The sequence below is a fragment of the Dipodomys ordii genome, unplaced genomic scaffold (genome assembly GCF_000151885.1).
Source record: "Dipodomys ordii isolate 6190 unplaced genomic scaffold, Dord_2.0 Scaffold77, whole genome shotgun sequence".
Taxonomy (NCBI): Eukaryota; Metazoa; Chordata; class Mammalia; order Rodentia; family Heteromyidae; genus Dipodomys; species Dipodomys ordii.
The window spans coordinates 5,411,143-5,429,641 of NW_012267293.1; the positions used below are offsets into that span (position 1 = coordinate 5,411,143).

Sequence of the window (18,499 nt, forward strand, 5' to 3'; positions counted from 1 at the left end):
TGACAGCTGTCTCCCCGTCATACGGCATTCCCACAGGATCCCAAACCAATGTCCCCCCACCTTGGACATGGAACCCCCCAACATGTGGGCTCAATAAATCTTTTCCTTTCTTAAGTGTCCCCCACTTGGGTATTACGTTGTAGCAATGCAAAGCTCACTAATAGACCCCATTTTGCCCTGCCTTGGTGTAGAAGAAAGGGCACACGGTCAGAGTCGCCAAGCACAAATTCAATATAATTTACTGAAACATTAAGAAAATAAATTTCTTGTCAGTAGTCAGTTGGCAAGAATTGTCATTTTTGTTGTTGTTTCCTCATTTGTAAAATGACAATGACAAGGTAACAGAAGTAACAGGGAGACTTCTAAGCGGAGGCCCGTGCTCCTCTGGCTGTGTCCTCCAGCCATCCAACTTAAGGCTATTGTCCCAGGGGACAGTAGGTCACAGGCTTAACCCAAAAGGTCACATTCCTGGCTTCTGAGCTTATAAATTTAGGAAGAATTTTGGAAAGGGAGCAGAGGGGACTGTATGAACGCCAAAGCTGCCTCTTGAGAGAGGTTTTGTTTCCACAGTTTTGAAAGCTTGGCATGGATTCTGCAGTGTTTACAGGGAACTCATGGGTAGAAAAAAAATGTACAATGATAAAGGAGCGAGTTTCCATCCAAACAGAGTTAAGTGTTTAAGCAGCTGAGCTGGGGAAGGCCAGAGCAGACTATGGGCCAGAGGTGGGTCACAAAATAAAAACCTCAGAGGGACCAGGAGCCGTTGGCTCACGCCTGTCATCCTAGCTACTCAGTAGGCTAAGATCTGAGGATCATGGTTCAAAGCCAGCCTGGGCAGGAAAGTCCGTGAGACTATCATCTCCAATAAACCACCAGAAAACTGGGAAGTGGTGTGGCTCAAGTGGTAGAGCACTCGCCTTGAGCTGAAGAACTGAGAGACAGTGCCCAGGCCCAGAGTTCAAGCCCCCTCCCCCCCAACAACAGCAACAAACTCAGAGGCTCCTGAGTTCCCTACAGCATGGTATAGGGCTGAGTGCAGGCACCAAAGCAAACCCCCACCATCCCCAGTGAGGGAAGCCCCGAAGGTCACGCCCAGCCCCCCTGAACTCAGCCGCCCTCTCAGGACACCGTCAGAAAAACAGAAACCAATTACAGGAGCTGGAGGCCATGCTCTGGTTTTCTAGATGACAGAAAAAGGCCAAACTTGACGTGAAGCTCCCAGAGCCTAGCACCGACCACCACTCAGCTCCCTCATGAGGGGCGCAGGGAAGAGCGGTCACTGGGCCAGGCGAAGGGAAGTGGCGTCGGCCAGTTCCTCCATTCCTCCTGATCCCCGCTGCCCAGGCCTCCACTGCCTCCATCCAGCGGATGACATCAGCTCCATGTCCCCGGGGAAAGGCCGCCCATGGGGAAGGACAGTGAAGTATGGCTCCAAGGACAAGTGGACTCAGAACTGGCCAGGCCCTGGGGGATGAAGGTGCAGGCGGGGTGTCAGCCCACCGACATGGAGACCTGGCCGGGATGCAGGGTCTCTGCTGCCAGCTGATGTCCATGTGGACCCGATGACACACAGAGCCCAACAGAGGCTGGGGTGGCAGGAGCAAGTGACTCCTGAGAGACGAGGCTTTGAACCTCCAGTCACAGCATCCATTTGGGATGGTGAAACCCAGAGGAAGCGAAGGCTCCTGAGGCTCTCAGCCTGAGAGTAATAGGAAGTCCGTCTCTTCAAGCTGAACTCGTGCTTGTAGAAGTGCTTTGGTGAGACTGTGATAGACAATTTGCTCCAGGAAAGTTAGAATGAACTTGTGACTTTAAATGAGCATCATTATTCCACAATACTGTGAAATTCGGGAAATTATGTAATCACTTAATTACAATCAAAAAAAAAAAAAGAACCTCGGGGAAGGTAGGGAGGGAAGGGATGGTAGGGGGAAAACAATGGAGGGGGTAACAATGTTCAGTAGGAAGTGTACTCATTACCTCACTCACGTAACTGCAACCCTCTGTATAGTATCTTTACAATAAAAAAAAAAGTGCTTTGGTGAGATGGGGTTATCACATGCTTAGAGCATCACATGATACTATTACGCCTCTTGGATTGCACAGGCTGCTTGCCCTGTCCTACTCCTGGGCGGAGGCAGCAGGCAGAGCCCAGAGAGCCCGAGGTCACAGCATGTCACCTCTACAGAGTCCCAGGTCATGCTGTGGGTGTCACCTCTACAAAGTCGCAGGTCATGGCGTGGGCGTCACTCTGGGCTCTTGAGTTACACCCACTGCTGTGCCGGCTCAGAGTGTGCATGGTTTGAAATGGCTTTGGCACTGACGTGCATATTCTGCCTCAGCCGGCCACGCCCACCACAACTCTTGCTGTCTTTTTGACAATGGTGCCATGCCACTATTCAAGACAAAGGCAGGTAGGGAAAGCAAGAGGAGCTGGGGGTGTCACAGGGGCGGGGGTGGGGAGGGAAGAAGAGTCATGGAGTCCCAACCAGCCGGGCAATCCTAGCTACTCAGGAGACAAAATCTGAGGATCGTGGTTCAAAGCCAGCCTGGGCAGTTAAGTCTGTGAGACTCTTTTTTTTTTAATTTTAAAGAATTTTAATACAAACTTAATATAAACTATTTCAGTCCCTCTTAACATGTAAGACACCAACTCAAAAAAGTCTGTGAGACTCTTATCTTCAATGAACCACTAGAAAACTGGAAGTGGCGCTGTGGCTCAAGTGGTAGAGCGCTCTCCTTGAGCTGAAGAGCTGAGGGACAGCACCCAGGCCAGGAGTTCAAGCCCCATGACTAATAAATAATAAAAGATTCTTAAAAATTATTTCTAGTCACCATATTTTTCCACACTAAAAATCTCATGTCCACAGTGTCAATTACAAAGACTCAAGATTCCAAATTCTAAGAGCAAGGATGTGGAAGAATTTGCATCATTTCTTCAGGGCTCGGGCAGAGGCCAGGAGGACATCCCTGGCTGGGGAGGTGTGGGGGCTACGGAGGCAGACCACCACCAGCACGCAAAGCCATAAGGCTCAATGCCCCTCAGAACGTCCCTCACCTGGGCAGAAACCAACAAGCCAAGAATCCCTGCCATAGGCCAACTGGTCCTGCAGGCTTCACAGCCTGGAGACCCAGTGCCACCTCTGCAGGCCTGTCAGGGGCAGTAGAGTATCCTAGGAGTGGCCGGTGCCCGTCCAGATGTGCACTGAGCTGAGCCTGAAGGAAGAGCGTGAAGTGGACAGAAGGAAGAGGAAGAGGTGGCTCCCAGAGGCAGAGAAGGGAGCAGAGATGATGGGCCCAATTACGAAGGTCAAGGGCCACAGCATCCTGCTGGTGGCACTATGTAGACACACACAGCTGGCACTCAGCAGACTTGCTGAATAGAAAAGGGGTAAAGGTAGTAGAGTGTTAATCTATAACTATGGAGACAGCTGATGGCACTAAGGTTCTTCCTTCCCAAAGCCAGCAGTCTTACCAGGAGCTGGGCGGAGCCAGGGGCTCATTTGCATGCTGTGTGCCTGATGCAGACCTGCCCCAAATGCAGCAGGCCTGGGAGACGGTCTCATCAGCCAGGAGGGGTTCAGCAGGAACAAAACCCACACTGCCTGCGGCCACCAGAATGCACAGCCAGGGCCCTGGGACCTGTAGTCCCCGTGTCCCGGCATTCCTCAGGACAGGCCCGTGACTGCGGAAAGGGCAGCTCTCCAGCTTCACAGTGGCCACACTAACGCTTCTTTCGCTTTTCTCCCCCGGGGAAAAACTGCCTTCCACAAAGACTTCAAGAAGCTTTTCTGATGCCTGGAGTAAAGCTGATAGGAGCCTGGCAAAGGTCGGAGCCTGGCAGAGAAAGCACTGTGAGGCTGGGCAAGAAACAGGAGGCATCTGGCTGGACCCCGACTTCCACTGTGGGCACAGACAACTGTGAAGCTTGAATGCTTCAAGATATTTATCGAGGGGCTGGGAAGGTGGCTCAAGGCCCTGGGTTCGATTCCTCAGCACCACATAAGCAGAAAGAAAAAAGCCAGAAGTGGCGCTGTGGCTCAAAGTGGTAGAGCGCTAGCCTTGAGCTGAAGAGCTGAGGGACAGTGCCCAGGCCCAGAGTTCAGGCCCTATGACCAGACCAAAAAAAAAGGTATTTATCAAAATGCTACCAGTGCCTGTGACATCGACACTCCCAGGCTTCACTGTCCCTTTGTGAGGAGAGTCATCTCTCAGGCCTAAATCATCAACAACCCATTGACCATCTTCACCCAGAAATGACCTGGGCTTTGGCTCACCTGGTCTGTGGCTCTTTTTTTAGACACTTGGGAGACAGGCTGGAACCCCCGGAGACTCCCCACAGTCATGTGTGGAAAAGGAAATCTTCAGCCACGTGCGAAGAGAGGGATGTAAGAATTTCTTTATCATTGATAGTATTTACAGAATTTCACATTCAAACATAACAGCACTTGTGGTAGGGCTGTACAGGTGCGCCTTTACACACGCAGGCCCCGCTGACGGAGCTGCGCGAGGCTGGCCGTGCTCAGGGACTGGCTCTTCCCAGGAAAAAGGCAAGCAGGGCCCAGGTGGTGACTGCACCGCAGACTCTGCAAGGCAAGGACAAGGGTCGGGCCCAGGAGGGGCGGGGCCAACCGCCCCTGGACTCGGCCCTTTTTCTCCTCCTGAACGCCCTTCCTTCCATTCACTTCCCTTGTGTCAATGCTCAATTTCTGCTTCCCAGGAACAATGGCTCTGGGATGCAGACAGGCCACATTGCCTGGAGAGTTTGGATCAGAGGTTGGCAGGACAAGGGGCTGCCAAGGAGTTTTTCTTCCACAATGTTGTGCCCTCAGGCCGTAGCTCCCTAAGCAGCCCGCCGGAGTCCTCTGAAAGCCTCTGGAACTCCAGCCCATCCTTCTATAGCTGAGAGCTTCAGTCTCCTAAAAGCATCATGCTAGAGGTGCAGGCCCTCAACCTCGCATGCACACTGGACCCCTGTCAGGTCCACCACTGGCTTCTCTCACTATTACTGCTGAGGCTCCCTGGACCTGACCACACTGCACCCTGCCCCGCCTGCTTCCCAATGCTCCTGCTCTCCCCCTCTGCTCGTCTGTCTTGGCACAAAAGACACATCTGCACATCTGAGTTGGATCATGCCCTCCCCCCTCCCAAACCCGTGTCCCTCAACTCTCCAGGCAACACCCACTCAAGGCTTTGCCCAGGCTGCCCACTCTGCCTGAATGCTGCTCCCTAGAGCCCTGACTGGCTCAGCCCTCGTCTCCCTCAGTCTCTTCCAAGCCCCTCATTGTCTCCTTCAGCCTGCCTCCTCCTCACCCATTACCTGATACAACCACTCGTGTTTGATCCCTCCCTCAGGGACCTGAGCTCTGAGTGTGGACTTGGGCTCACTGCAGAATCCCCAGAACCCACCACGGGGCCAACACCGCGAAGGACCTGTGGAATGTGCTGAAAAACTTTCGTTCACCACCCTTGTCAACAACGCCGGGGATGCGGCCTGAAGCAGACCCAGCGGGGACACCAGGGAGAAGAGCACTCACTGCAGCACGCAGGTGATGGTGGGCGAGTGTCTCCAGTACCGGTACAGGGACACCTGCAGAGTCGGGTGGCACCTGTACTCCTTTAACACGCTGCGGGCACTGCGAAAGAAGCAAGCAGCATGACTGCTCTGCTCACTGCGGCTGGGCTCGGGGCCGCAGCAGGGGCGGTGGCGGGCAGCAGGGGCACCTACTCCTTAAACTTGTTGGTCAGGAGCAGGAACTGGTTCCTCGTGAGCCGCCTGACATCGAACTTGCAGAGATTCTGGAACTCACAATAGATTTGCTGCTCGCTGACCCCGGGCCACCTCCGGATGCTGACGATGAGGATGGGAGGTCGGACGCTGGGGTAATCTGGGCCAGAAAAGTTCTAGAATCATGAAGAACAAAAGAGAGTTTCCAAAAATCTTACTGCCATCTGACACTATCTGAACGTGCTAAGGAGCAGAGGCAAGGCTCTATTTAACAAGAAGGCAGGAGGAAGGAGGGAAAAAAAGGGAGTGGGGATAAAGGGAAGGACGAGTCCATCTGTGTTTTGGCAGAAAAAAAAAATCATGAAGAAATAAAAAGCGTTGTGAAGCCAGGCACTGGTGGCTCACATCTGCAATCCTAGACAGGCAGGAGGCTGCAATCTGAGGACTGCGGTTCAAAGTCAGCCTGGGCAGAAAGGTCTGTAAGATGCTTAACCACTCTCCAGTGGTCGAGTGCCAGCCATGAGTGGAAAGCCAGGCAAGGGCAGAAAGCCCTGAGTTCACACTCCAATACCAGCCCTCCCCAAATAAAATCATGAGAAGTGTGATCTGCCCCTCCCCCCAGCTCTACCTGCTGCTCCTGAACCTCTCTAGCACACACACCCCACCCTGGGAACACCCGAACAGAACAAAATCTACGTACAATTTTAGGGACCCCAGCTCGGATAAGGTTCACTTGGTTCACATAAGGAGTCAGCACGCCGAGGTACTGCGAGAAGGAGGGCTCAGGCACGGGGGCATTGCTGCAGACAGAAAACCCAAAGCATTCAGGCTTAGAGGCTTTCCCGTGTCCTCAGCCAGGGCTCAGGACCTGGTGGCAGAACAGAGAAGGGACACTGTCTTGGGGCCTTCTTCTTCCCGCCCCTCACAAGTCTTGGGGCTCCTGACAGTGGGTTCACACACACACACAAGCAAAGCAACTTGGCCCAAGAGCATCTAAGACACCATCAGCTGGTGACATCTGGCGAGGATCCACAGTGGCCACAGGCTCAGAGCAGGAGAGGTCACGGTGCAGGGAAGCCCCACTTCCTCACTGCTGGTTCTAAATGGCCGTCCTTGCCCATGGCCTCTTTTCTACCACCAGCCCTCTCTGTCCAGGGGTCACCCTGAGAGGTACAGGCCAGGGAGCTAGACAGGTCTGGATGGCCACAGACATCCCTAAACCAAGGCAGGCGTTCAGGGCTTGAGGAGTGAAAGAAGAGAAGGCCCAGGCCCCAAGGTGTTCTATTGCTGGCAGATCTGTCCCGCCCAGCACAACCATCTACCGCTGGACAGCAGGGCGCTGCAAAGTCACAGGAGAGCGGGAGGTGGGCGGGCAGCTTCCTGGTGTAAGCTATAAGTGGCATAGGTATTTCTCACATCCACTGCCAAATGGATGAACACAAGCAGTGCTCCAGTTAGAGTACAGATTAGATTGTGTGTTTCTAAGTCAGTCTAAGAACAGGCTACAACTGTGATTAGCTCCAGGCCTGAGCCTGCGATGTCCTACGGAACAAATGCACACCTAGGATGGTCCGTACTGGAGGCGGCAGGGCGCCACCCCACGGGGAATGCTGTTAAAGTTCTGATTTGGAGCTACATGGGTGGATGCTTTATTCAAAGTCTCCCCCAGCTTCTGTGAAACCCAATGATGTGTCTTCTCCTCGGCTATGGGAATACACATAAATAACTAATAAAACAAACATACTAAGCTGATGTTCTAAAGGTGTTAGAATACAAAGCAAAGCTGGGTGCCAGTGGCTCACACCTGTAATCCTAGCTACTCAGGAGGCTGAGATCTGAGGACTGTGGTTCGAAGCCAGCCTGGGCAACAAAGTCTATAAGACTCTTATCTCCAATTAACCACCAGAAAATCAGAAGTGGTGCTGTGGCTCATAGTGGTAGAGGCTAGCCTTGAGCAAGAGCTCAAGAACAGCACCCAGGCCCCAAGTTCAAACCCCATGACTGACCAAGAAAAAAATTAAAAATACTACAAGTCAAACCTGACTGCTTGGGTCCCCTGACATTCAAATTCTCCAAATGCGGAGATGGAGGGAGGAGGCTGGGGTGGCAGGAAAGGGCTATTTGTCTACAATATGCTAGCTGCTGCCTGGGCCCAAAAGAGATGAGCACACACACAACACTGCACATCCTGCCTTCTTTCTTGAGCTGGCCTCCCTTCTTGGGAGGTCCTGGCTTACAACACAGACTTGCCAAGCCCTGGCCATCGACTGGCAGGACACGAGGAAAGACACTCACCTGTGCACCCTCTGTAGGAGCAAGTGAGCCACTTTCAAAAGAACTAGGAAAAAAACAAAAGCTGAGATTTAACAGACTTCAAGGCCGTGTGGAAGTAGGCAAACTCTGGCTCTAGGGGCTGAGCCCATTAGAGAAGTCTCTTTCTAAGGAACAGCAGCTCTTACCTGACCCACAGAGGAAGGCGTCGTACGCTGCTTCGTGGGGGCACTTTGTCTTGGCTGAAGCGTTTTTCCGTAAGTAAGAGAGATACTGAGCAGCCATTAGAAACAGGGCCTGGGAAAGAAGTCTCTCCCCGCCCCAGTTCAGTGTCCATGGCAGCCGTGGCACATCTGACCCCCCCCCCACTGCCACAGGGGTCACGTTCCCCATTCACAAACACGCTTCACTTCATCTCCATCCTCCCCACGTGGGAATGACAAGCGCCCAGAGCTTCCAGACTGATCTATACCCCACATCCAGGAGGAAACAGACAGCTCCCTGGCCATGCCTGGGAGTGCTTGTCTGGAGGACAGGGCTGGAAGGCTGTGGAGGAAACCCACAGGAACCTCCACCATCTGCTGCCTGGGAGACCAGGACCGAGAATGTCTCAGCTTGGCCCCGTTGTACTTTGCCAATGGTATAAGGAGCCAGAGCTGGTGGGAACATACCATATCTTTCACACTTGCTGGCATGAACAATTACAGGTCCAGAATTCTTTGTGGGATTCAAGTTACTGAAAGAAAAAAAAATAGATAAAGATCTCCAAACATACATACATACACACACACACACACACACACACACACACACACACACACAATCACGTACACAAAATCCCCTTACTCTCCCCTGAGACCTGTAAGCTTTTTTGTTTTGCTTTGTTTTGTGTTGGTCATGGGGCTTGAACTTGTCCTGAGTGCTGTTCCTGAGCTCTTCAGCTCAAGCACTCTTCCACTTGAGCTATAGTGCCACTTCTGGTTTTCTTTTTTTTATTTTTTTTTATATTTAATTTTATTTTATTTGTGAACATACTGTACAGAGGGGTTACAATTACATGGGCAGGATAATGCGTACATTTCTTACCAAGCATTGCAGCCTCTTCCTTTGGTTTACCCTTCACATCCCTTCCCAGCCTCCCTCCTCCCCCCGCAACTTCTGGTTTTCTGGTGGTTAATTGGAGATGAGAATCTCACAGAGGGGCTGGGAAGGTGGCTCAGTGGTAGAGCACTTGCCTTGCATGCATGAGGCCCTGGGTTCGATTCCTCAGCACCACATAAGCAAAAAAAAGCTGGAAGTGGTGCTGTGGCTCAAGTGGTAGAGCACTAGCCTTAAGCTAAAGAGCTGAGGGACAGTGCCTAGGTCCAGAGTTCAGGCCCCACGATCGGACCCCAAAAAAAAAAAATCTCACAGACTGGGCTGGGAAGGTGCTCAGTGGTAGAGTGCTTGCTTCACATGCATGAGGCCCTGGGTTCCACATAAACAGACAAAGCTGGACGTGGCGCTGTGGCTCCAGTGGTAGAGTGCTAGGCTTGAGCTGAAGAGCTCGAGGACAGCGTCTAGGCATAGAGTTCAAGTCCCACAACTGACAAAAAAAAAAGAATCTCATAGACTTTCCTGCCTGGGATGGATATGAACCATGACCATGATCCTCAGATCCTGCTGAGTAGCTATGAGTACAGGAGTGAGTCACCAGCACCCAGCAGTCCCTTAAGTTTGTCCCCAACCAGTTTTTTTTTTCCTTAAGGCACAGACAGATGTCTTGATGACAAAGCAACAAGAGCAAGATCAGCAGGCAAGAGGCCCCAACCAGGCTACCCTGGGCAGAGGCAGCCCGAGCCCAGGCACCAAGACAGACCAGGCACCAAGACAACCCAGTCACCAAGACAACCTAGGCACCAAGACAAACCAGTCACCAAGACAAACCAGGCACCCTCTGCTCTCCAGAGCTTGCCCTCTGGTGGTCTGAGGGATAAACATGGGGGTGATGGCACATGCACTGTAATTGCCACACTGAGGCCCAGACAGAGATGCAGGGTCCTACGGGCTGTGGCACTGGGAAGGCAAGTTTCATGAGGCCCATGGTTCTAAAGAGGCACATGGAGGAGGGACTTCGCACATGGGGGAGGGACTTCTGAAGCAGAATTGCAGAGACGAAGAAACAGAGGAACAAATACAAAGTCACCATACCACACATCCACCCCTCACCCACCAAGGGAAAGGATTCCAGAGGGTACAACACAGCCAAGGAAAGAGGAGACCTGGGATCTCCCGTGGCGCAGGTGTGACAGCTGCTCAGGACTAGGTGCCATGCCCTTTTCCCAGTGCCTACCTGCAATGTTCTGTCAGAGACAACCACAGACAAGCGTGTACCCGGGTGCCCTGCAGAGGGCACCTTGTGAGGAGTGTGAAAACCTGCCGGCAGTGAGGGGAGAGGGGCAGTCACTGGCAACAGCGGGTCTTAGGCGTCTTATGGCGACTTCGTGCCAGCCTTTCCTTCCTCCTACCCATCACTCTCTCACACACACACACTCCACCACAAACCTCTGCCCGCACCACAGGGTTACGAGAGAGCCAGAACAAAGGGTCAGAAAAGGACTGAAGTTTAAAGTGTGGACACTGAGAGAAACGAGGAGAGGAAAGGCTGAGGGGCTAGGAAGGAGGCTGGGGAGTAGAGGGAGGAGGTGGGTGGCAGGGGCAGGGGTGGAAAGGGCAGCCCTGTCTGCCTGGCCTGGCACACAAAGAGAGCCTGTGTGTGTGACATGAGACACAAGGAGAAAGTGTCAGTGATCACAAAATGATGAGTAGGGCAGGCGGGCGCTGCCTCTGTCTTCTTGATTTCTTCTTGGAGATGGGCACCGTGAGGTTATTCAAGACAGGGACAGGTGGAGGAAACACCAAGAGCTTGAGGTGTTGTCCCAGCAGTGCTGGGCAACTACCCATCATGCCCCAAGCACAAGCACAGCTGAGGCCGCAGACTCTGATCCACAAGCAGCTCCGAAGACCCTTTCGTACCTGTTCAGCACGTCGTAGACTTCTGAGAGATTGGACACCCGTGGGAAATGCAGTTCCTGCAGTTATGGAGAACACAATATTTGTGCCTGCATGTATCTGCTGCTTTGGGGCTTTAATGTCAGGGCCCTAGGATCCTGGGGCTTCCTCCAAGGGCTCCTGGTAACCAGACTACACCCAAGCCACCTGGACTCCCTCAGCAGGTTTGTTTAGGGGACTCTTCACACACAGGAATCTGAGGCACCATGGAGGCCCAGGCCATACACAGAGAGTAGCAGGCATTCTGGGGACCAGAGGGCCTTCGGGTACCACAAAGGACACATCTAAGATCACAGGAACACATCCCCATTTCTGCAGTCTTTAAAACACTGACCTGATTCCTTTTCTGTTCCGCAGTTCAGTTAGCTCTGTCAGATTGTTCCCTCTCCACAGGTAGCGCATAATGGAATCACCTGGGGAGCTTTCGGAATAGCTCCTGCCTTCCATCCTGCCCATCCTGCCTTCTATCCTAACCATCCTGGCCTCCATCCTGCAGTGCCACTGGGGCTGGGGCTGGTTTGTGCTATATCCAGTTCTCATTTGCCATCAGTTTGAGAACCCATGACCTAAAATGACATTTTCTGAAGACTCTAAGAGGAATCCTACTGTGGTGCTTTCCATGCCTAACTATTTATGAAATATGTACCAAGTTCCAAAATCAGTTATCCCGTTGTCCAATCTAAATCAAAACCTGAGAAGGCCTATGAAGGCAGGGAAGAAAAATCCAAACTAGCTAATGAGATGACCCACAGAGGCCAACATTCATAGGAAACAGATACTGGTTCCCTAAGAGCTCAGGGAACAAAATTCAAAACTGAGCAGAGGGTGTTACCGGTCAGAGCGGTCTTTGCCCCAGCACCATGCCACTCATACCTTCCAGATATCCTTCGTCACATTCTTGGTATCAATGAGCACAGGAAATAGGTTGTGGATGTTCTGCTTAAACTGGTCATAACTTTCTGAGGGGAAAGATCCAGACAGTTACAAGTTGGTTAAAAAAAAAAAGAAGGAATTGTTGTCTAACCTAGTTTGTTACCCCATTGACAAGTAAGGCCAACAAAACAGGATTTGAGAACATCCTACATCCTTAATCCTTTTTTTTTTTTGGGTCCGGTTGTGGGGCCTGAACTCTGGGCCTGGGTGCTGTCCCTCAGCTCTTCAGCTCAAAGCTAGCGCTCTACCACTTGAGCCACAGTACCACTTCCGGCTTTTTTCTTTTTGCTTATGTGGTGCTGAGGAATCGAACCCAAGGCCTCAGGCATGCAAGGCAAGCAATCTACCACTGAGCCAACTTCCCAGCCCCTTAATCCTAATTCTTAAAGATTTCTAATCTGTACCCAAAATACCACTGTGTATGTGTGTGTGTAACAGTACTGGGGCTTGAACGCAAGAATTAGCTTTTTTCCTTCAAGGCTAGTGCTCTATCACTTGAGCCATACCTCCACTTCCAGCTTTTAGCTGGTTAACTGGAGATCAAGAATCTATTGGCTTTGTCCACCCAGGTGACCCTTGGATCTCACTTGCCTTAGTAGCTAGAATTATGGGCTTGGGCCACAGTGCCTATGCTCCATTACTACTTTTAACTGTAAATGCCAAGAGGTTTTCCATCAAACTCAATACTTGCTATTGCCAACATCAGCTTGTATAGCTGAAAAGCTCTAGCCAGTGCAACAGGAAAAGAACAAGTTTCTTAAAGAAATTATTAGTAGATGTTAATTGTTCAGGGAAGTTTCATTGAGAACTTTCTATACATTTCTAGGATCTATCCCAACGTATCGCAGACCAGAGATCACACAGGACTATGTCCAACCTCTCCAGAAGCTTGTGACAGCAAACAAGGCTAAAAGGAAAGACAATGGCAGGTTTGTTTCTACCTGGAAGAGGTCTGAAGAACTTCTCGTGGAGATGCAGCAGATCCATCATCATATTATGTCCCACTAAGGGCTACTTGGAGTAAATCAACAAAAAGAGATGAGATTTAAAAAAGAATGACTGACACCAGTTTCTTACAAAGAAGGTAGTGTTGGAGCTGGGAATGTGGCTTAGTGGTAGAGCATGCATGAAGCCCTGGGTTCAATTCCTCAGTACCATATAAACAGGAAAAAGCTACATGGTAGAGTACTAGCCTTGAGCAAAAGAAGTTCAGGGACAGTGCCCAGGCCCTGAGTTCAAGCCCCAGGACTGGCAAAAAAAAAGAGGTAGTGTTATATTCTGCTACAGTTCTGGCCAGCTAACAGTCCCCTCCTCACTCACTCTGCCTCCAAGTAAGGGGTGAGCCTACTTGGAGGGAGGCAGGAAGAAGAGGAGGAAGGCAGGAGAGAGGAGACAGTAAGGTAGACAGGCAGGAAGTGATGGTAGGGAGACAGGAAGTAGAGGGAAGGAAGGCAGGAAGTGAGAGAAGAGGGAACTGGACCTGGAGGGATGGAGGGATGAACAGTACTTAAGGCATGGTCCGCTGGGAATCTGAACCTTCAAGCAGTTTTATTGTTTCTCTGTGTGTGTATGTGCACGCGCGCGTGTGTGGGCGTGTGTGTGTGCGTGCATGCATGCGTGTGCATGCGTGCGTGCGTGTGTGTGTGTGTATGTGGTAGGATCCAGGCTTAAACTCAAGGCCTCACACTCTCACTTGGCTTTTCACTCATGGCACTCTACCACTTGACCAATACTTCTAAACAGTTTTGGATAATTAGCATGGAAGTCCTTTATCACCAAAAGAGGCAAAGAAATATTAACATTTTTTTCCTCTAGATTTTTTTCTGGTAGGTCGTGGGGCTTGAACTCGGCCTGGGCGCTTTTGCTGAGTTCTTTTGCTCAGGGCTAGAGTATATTAACATTTTTCGCGTGTAGTTTTTTCCCAAATTACTCCATCGTATTTGGGGAAAGACAGCTGGGTTTAAGCAACCAGTGTCAATAAGAAGATAATTGCTTATCTTAAAAAAATCTCCTTTGGGGCTAGGATATAGCTCAGAGGCAAAATGCTTGCCCACAAATGCAAAACCATGGGTTCGATCTCCAGAATCAAGGAAACACACACACACTCACACACACACATACACACACATTAAAAAATAAATCATTGGAAAAAAAAAGAAATCTCATTTTATTGACAAAGGGTCCTTAAATACCTAGCCAGAAATACAAAAGACTGTGAAGTGTTTTCCTACCTTCTGGGCTTTTACCAGCATCTGGAAAAATACAGAAAAGCCCTTAGCAGAGAGAAGAATCTGCTCCTTCCAGCAGCTGGCTCGTTCGCAAGAGGCGTGCTCCAGGTACCAGCGATGCTGCCGACTCACCTTCTTCACTACCACCTGGAGAGAAAACCAGACAAGTTCCCCAGAACGGAGCTTACAGCAATGGCTGTTCATCTCAGGTGAGAGGAAGAACAGAAGGGGAAACCTTGAGAAATTAGGCCAAATGCCAATGAGGAGACAGCTGGCAGAGGGCAGCCATTCCCAGGGGAAAACTCACCCCCTTCTCCTTCAGCTCTGTCCAGATGTTGGGGAGGGCCTGCCTCAGCACCAATTGGACCTCAAAGGCCTGGAACCCTATGACAGAGGAAGCACAAAGCACATGGAGAAACTGGAAGTGTGCTGTAACCATCCCACCAGAGAAGCCGGGGAGGAGGAGGAGCCTGAGGGCCTCTGAGGGACTTGGGGATCTCACTTGTGTCAGGGCATGGTCTGCCGGGACATGCCAACGCAGCATCCTCAAGATTTATGATCACAAGGATACTTTTGACTTTTGGGCTTCAATTATTGCCATTACCCATGTTCGGAATTAAAATATTAAGTTAAGAAAAGACTTCAAGCTGGATGTGGTGGCACATGCCTGCAAACTTAGCTGCTCACAAGATGAGATCAGGAGATTAGGAGTTGTGGTTTGAGGTCAGCTTAGGCAGAAAGTTCAAGAGAACCATGCCAGTCAATGAAGAGCTGGGTTCAGTGCTATGTACCTGGCATCCTAGCTAAGTAGAAAATGTAAATTAGGAGGACTAAGGTCTAGACTGGTCCATGAAAAAAAAAAAGGCAAGATTCTATTTAAAAAAGCAACAGAAGTAAAAGGACTGGAGGTATAGTTCACGAAGTTCAGTACCTGCCCAGAAAGCATAAGATCCTGAGTTCAAACCCATTTACCACCAATTAATAAAAAATAGAAAACACTACAAGTTTTTTTAAAGTTAAAAGTAGTGACAAGAGTGAAATTGTTTCAATTTTTTTGTACATTTCTAACATCTGGCTGGAATTAACATCTGCTTCTGCATTTAATCTGTCTTGATATGTTGTAATCACTGGGTATAGGAAAGAGACCTAGCCTCACATAGATTCTGCTCACACAGATAAAAGAAGAGTCACCAGTCTAATCAAATGACTTTGGATCATCTTTTTTTAATACTATGTAACATTCATTGGGTGGCAATTTCTACAAGATAGCTTGTTAAACCAGACATCTGTGGCCCATGCCTATAATCCTAGATACTCAGGAGGTTGAGATCTGAGGATCACAGTTCAAAGACAGCCTGAGCAGAAAAGTCCGTGAGACTCTTTTCTCCAATAAACCACCAAAAACTAGAAGTGGCACTGCAGTTCAAGTGGTAGAGCACACACCTTGAACTGAAGAGCTCAGGGACAAAACCCAGGCCCAGAGTTCAAGCCCCATGACTGACAACAAAATAAAAGCTTGTTATATGAAATTGGCAGCCACGATTAATTTCCTTCCTAGTACTGTTTTTTTTTTCCTTCCTAGTACTGTTACATTGAGTCAACTGGTCTGTTACATACTTTAAATATTTCCATCCACGGGTTTGTGCTTTAGGTACCACAGGCAGAGTGTTACACATCTCACTACACCAGGTCAATAGAAGACACATGTATACATCGCTGACTTCACCACAAAGGTCCTGTGTTGGGAGGCTGTCAAGTTTCTGGTCATAGTTCCAGGTTCTTCAAAACTCTTGTTTTTAATTGAAAGCTTAAATCTTATCACTAGCAAACATTCTTGCTTACTTTCCTTAAAGCATGAGGCTTACATTTTCTACTTAAGAAAATGATTGAAAATACCTGCTTATATAGCCATCATTAACATTCTTTCCTGTGACAATGACAGTTCATGGGCAAAAAAAGCAGCAGCTGGGGCTGGAGAAGTAGGCTTGGTAGTAAGCCACCTGTGCTATGTGCATGCGCGCTCACAACCAGCAAGTGTAGCTCTCGAATAAAGACACAATACTCTTGTTCAACAGCAAGGCTGCCATTCTGCACACTACACTAACATGAGGTATTTAAATAAAAAATGAACCACAAGAGGCTGAGACTTAGTAGAAGTCTCAGCGAGGTGCTTGTGGCCCACACTTACAGCCCTAGCTATTCAAGAAGCTGAGATTTGCTGCAGTTCAAAGCCAGCCTACGCAGGAAAGTCCATGAGACTCTTACCTCCAATTAACCACCAAAAAGTTGGAAGTAGAACTATGGCTCAAGTAGTAGAGCACCAGCTTTGAGTGAAACAGAGTGTAGACAGGTCCTGAGGTCAAGCCCCAGTACTGGCACGCGCACGCACGCACGCACGCGTCTTCAACTTCTGAATTTAGGTCATGTCTTTCTCTAACCTCAAAGACCAGACACTGACTGAGAAAATGGAGCCAGGATCAGAGAGAAGGGAAATGAGTCCCTGGAGTCCTGGTGCACCACCACCATCATCCCTACTCTCCCAGGGTGAACTGGTAGCCTCCTGCCTACCTGCAATACCAGGCAGAGTCATCCAGTCACCTTCCTCAGCCAGGTCCAGCCACCTCGTCACCTCATCAATCACCACCTTGATTTGGTCTTTATCCAGAGAGCTGAAAATGGGCACAAGAAACATTACAGAAATATTATTACACCTGACTACTAGACACAGTGCCCCACAGGACTGACACAGGCAAGGTTACCAGTGAGTTACCCTCAAAAATCTTAGAGAAGATCAAACTGGAGGCCAACACAACCCCATCAGCAAACACCACCACTACCACTCCCCCACCCCCACCCCATCCCCACCCCCACTCCCTGCCTTGACACTGGGAGGAACCAAACTGCTTCTTTGGTACCAGATGAATAGCCATTCTCTTTTTCCCCAATTTTTGTCAGCTGTGGGGCTTGAACTCTGGGCCTGGGTGCCGTCCTTGAGCTCTTCAGCTCAAGGCAAACGCTCTACCACTTGAGCCACAGCACTACTTCTTGTTTTCTGGTGGTTAATTGGAGATAAGAGTCTCATAGGAGCTGGGAATGTGGCTTAGTGGTAGAGTGCTTGCCTAGTATACATGAAGCCCTGGTTTTAATTTCTCAGCACCACATATACCTGTCCCTGCGCTCTTCAGCTCAAGGCAAGTGCTCTACCACTTGAGCTGTAGCTCAAGTGGTAGAGTGCTAGCCTTGAGCAAAAGCTCAGGGATAGTGTCTAGGCCCAGAGTTCAAGCCGCAGAACTGGAGGGGGAATAAAAAGGTCTCATGGACTTTCCTGCCTGGGCTGGCTTTGATCCTCAGATCTCAGCCTCCTGAGTAGCTAGGATTACAGGAGTGAGCCACTGGCGCCTGGCTCTCTTTTTCCTTTTTAAACAGCAAAGTCACCCTCCAAGCAGTGGGAAGTTCCCAAGGGAGCTGAGAGAAGGACAGCTGCTCACATCTGGGGGCGAGTGGACTCTCAACGCTACAGACTGTCCTGCTGGGAGCATGGGCAGCTGAAACCAGTCCCACTGAACACGGATGGCATGACATCACCTGCCTGCCCGCGGGAAAACAGCAGCAGGGGAGCGAGGGCCTCACCTGCGAACTCTCCAGTTCCCCGTCAGGATGCTGTGCTTAATTTTCTTTTCCTGTTCTTCATTCATATAGGGGATTCCATTTTTGAGAAACTGAGGACAGGAGCAGGACAAGAGACTAGTGAGAGGCAGCGCAGTGAAGAGAACCACATCAGAATGGGAGCAGAGGAGACGGGCGGCCTAGGCCAGTCAGACTGGGCTTGGACATGCCCGCCCCTCCCCCCATGCCATACCTTGTTATAGTTGAAGCCATACTGATTCAAAAACTGAACACTGGAAGCCTGGAAAGAGAATTCTGAATCCAAAATCCCAAACGTGGTAGGGAAGAGAAAGAAGTTACATGAATGGGCTACATATCTATTTAAAAAAACAAAAAAAGTTCAAACATAAGGATAAAAAAAACATCAAATAGTGTAATTTTTTTAGAAAGAAAAAGTCAAAGCCCAACAAGATGAGCACCAGGAAATGAGTACATGCAAGGTGGAGGGTTGGGGGGCAAGGGAAGAAAGATAGGTGAATGGGGGAGGAAGAGACAATGCAGTCAAGAATTCATTGTAAGCCGGGCCCTGCTGGCTCATGCCTGTCATCCTAGCTATTCAGGAGACTGAGATCTGAGGACCAAAGCCAGCCCAGACAGAAAAGTCATGAGACTCTTTTTTTTT

At 50.0% G+C, this 18,499-nt stretch overlaps 1 protein-coding gene across 1 annotated transcript in view; it reads right to left on the reverse strand.

The window, feature by feature from the left end:
- Nucleotides 1-4,476: 4,476 nt before the first annotated feature.
- Nucleotides 4,477-18,499, reverse strand: part of Pnldc1 (poly(A)-specific ribonuclease (PARN)-like domain containing 1) — a 17,963-nt gene continuing 3,940 nt past the window's right edge. Inside the window, exons 4-18 of the mRNA XM_013024590.1 lie at nucleotides 18,071-18,194; nucleotides 17,842-17,930; nucleotides 16,780-16,880; nucleotides 14,519-14,595; nucleotides 14,215-14,358; nucleotides 12,925-12,994; nucleotides 11,924-12,009; nucleotides 11,015-11,070; nucleotides 8,671-8,735; nucleotides 8,188-8,241; nucleotides 8,024-8,066; nucleotides 6,429-6,528; nucleotides 5,729-5,904; nucleotides 5,538-5,636; nucleotides 4,477-4,586 (exon numbers count right to left, since the gene is read on the reverse strand). Of these exons, the coding sequence (XP_012880044.1) occupies nucleotides 4,523-4,586; nucleotides 5,538-5,636; nucleotides 5,729-5,904; nucleotides 6,429-6,528; nucleotides 8,024-8,066; nucleotides 8,188-8,241; nucleotides 8,671-8,735; nucleotides 11,015-11,070; nucleotides 11,924-12,009; nucleotides 12,925-12,994; nucleotides 14,215-14,358; nucleotides 14,519-14,595; nucleotides 16,780-16,880; nucleotides 17,842-17,930; nucleotides 18,071-18,194 (1,348 nt within the window). The 3' untranslated portion in view covers nucleotides 4,477-4,522. The remainder of the gene's footprint in view (nucleotides 4,587-5,537; nucleotides 5,637-5,728; nucleotides 5,905-6,428; nucleotides 6,529-8,023; nucleotides 8,067-8,187; nucleotides 8,242-8,670; nucleotides 8,736-11,014; nucleotides 11,071-11,923; nucleotides 12,010-12,924; nucleotides 12,995-14,214; nucleotides 14,359-14,518; nucleotides 14,596-16,779; nucleotides 16,881-17,841; nucleotides 17,931-18,070; nucleotides 18,195-18,499) is intronic.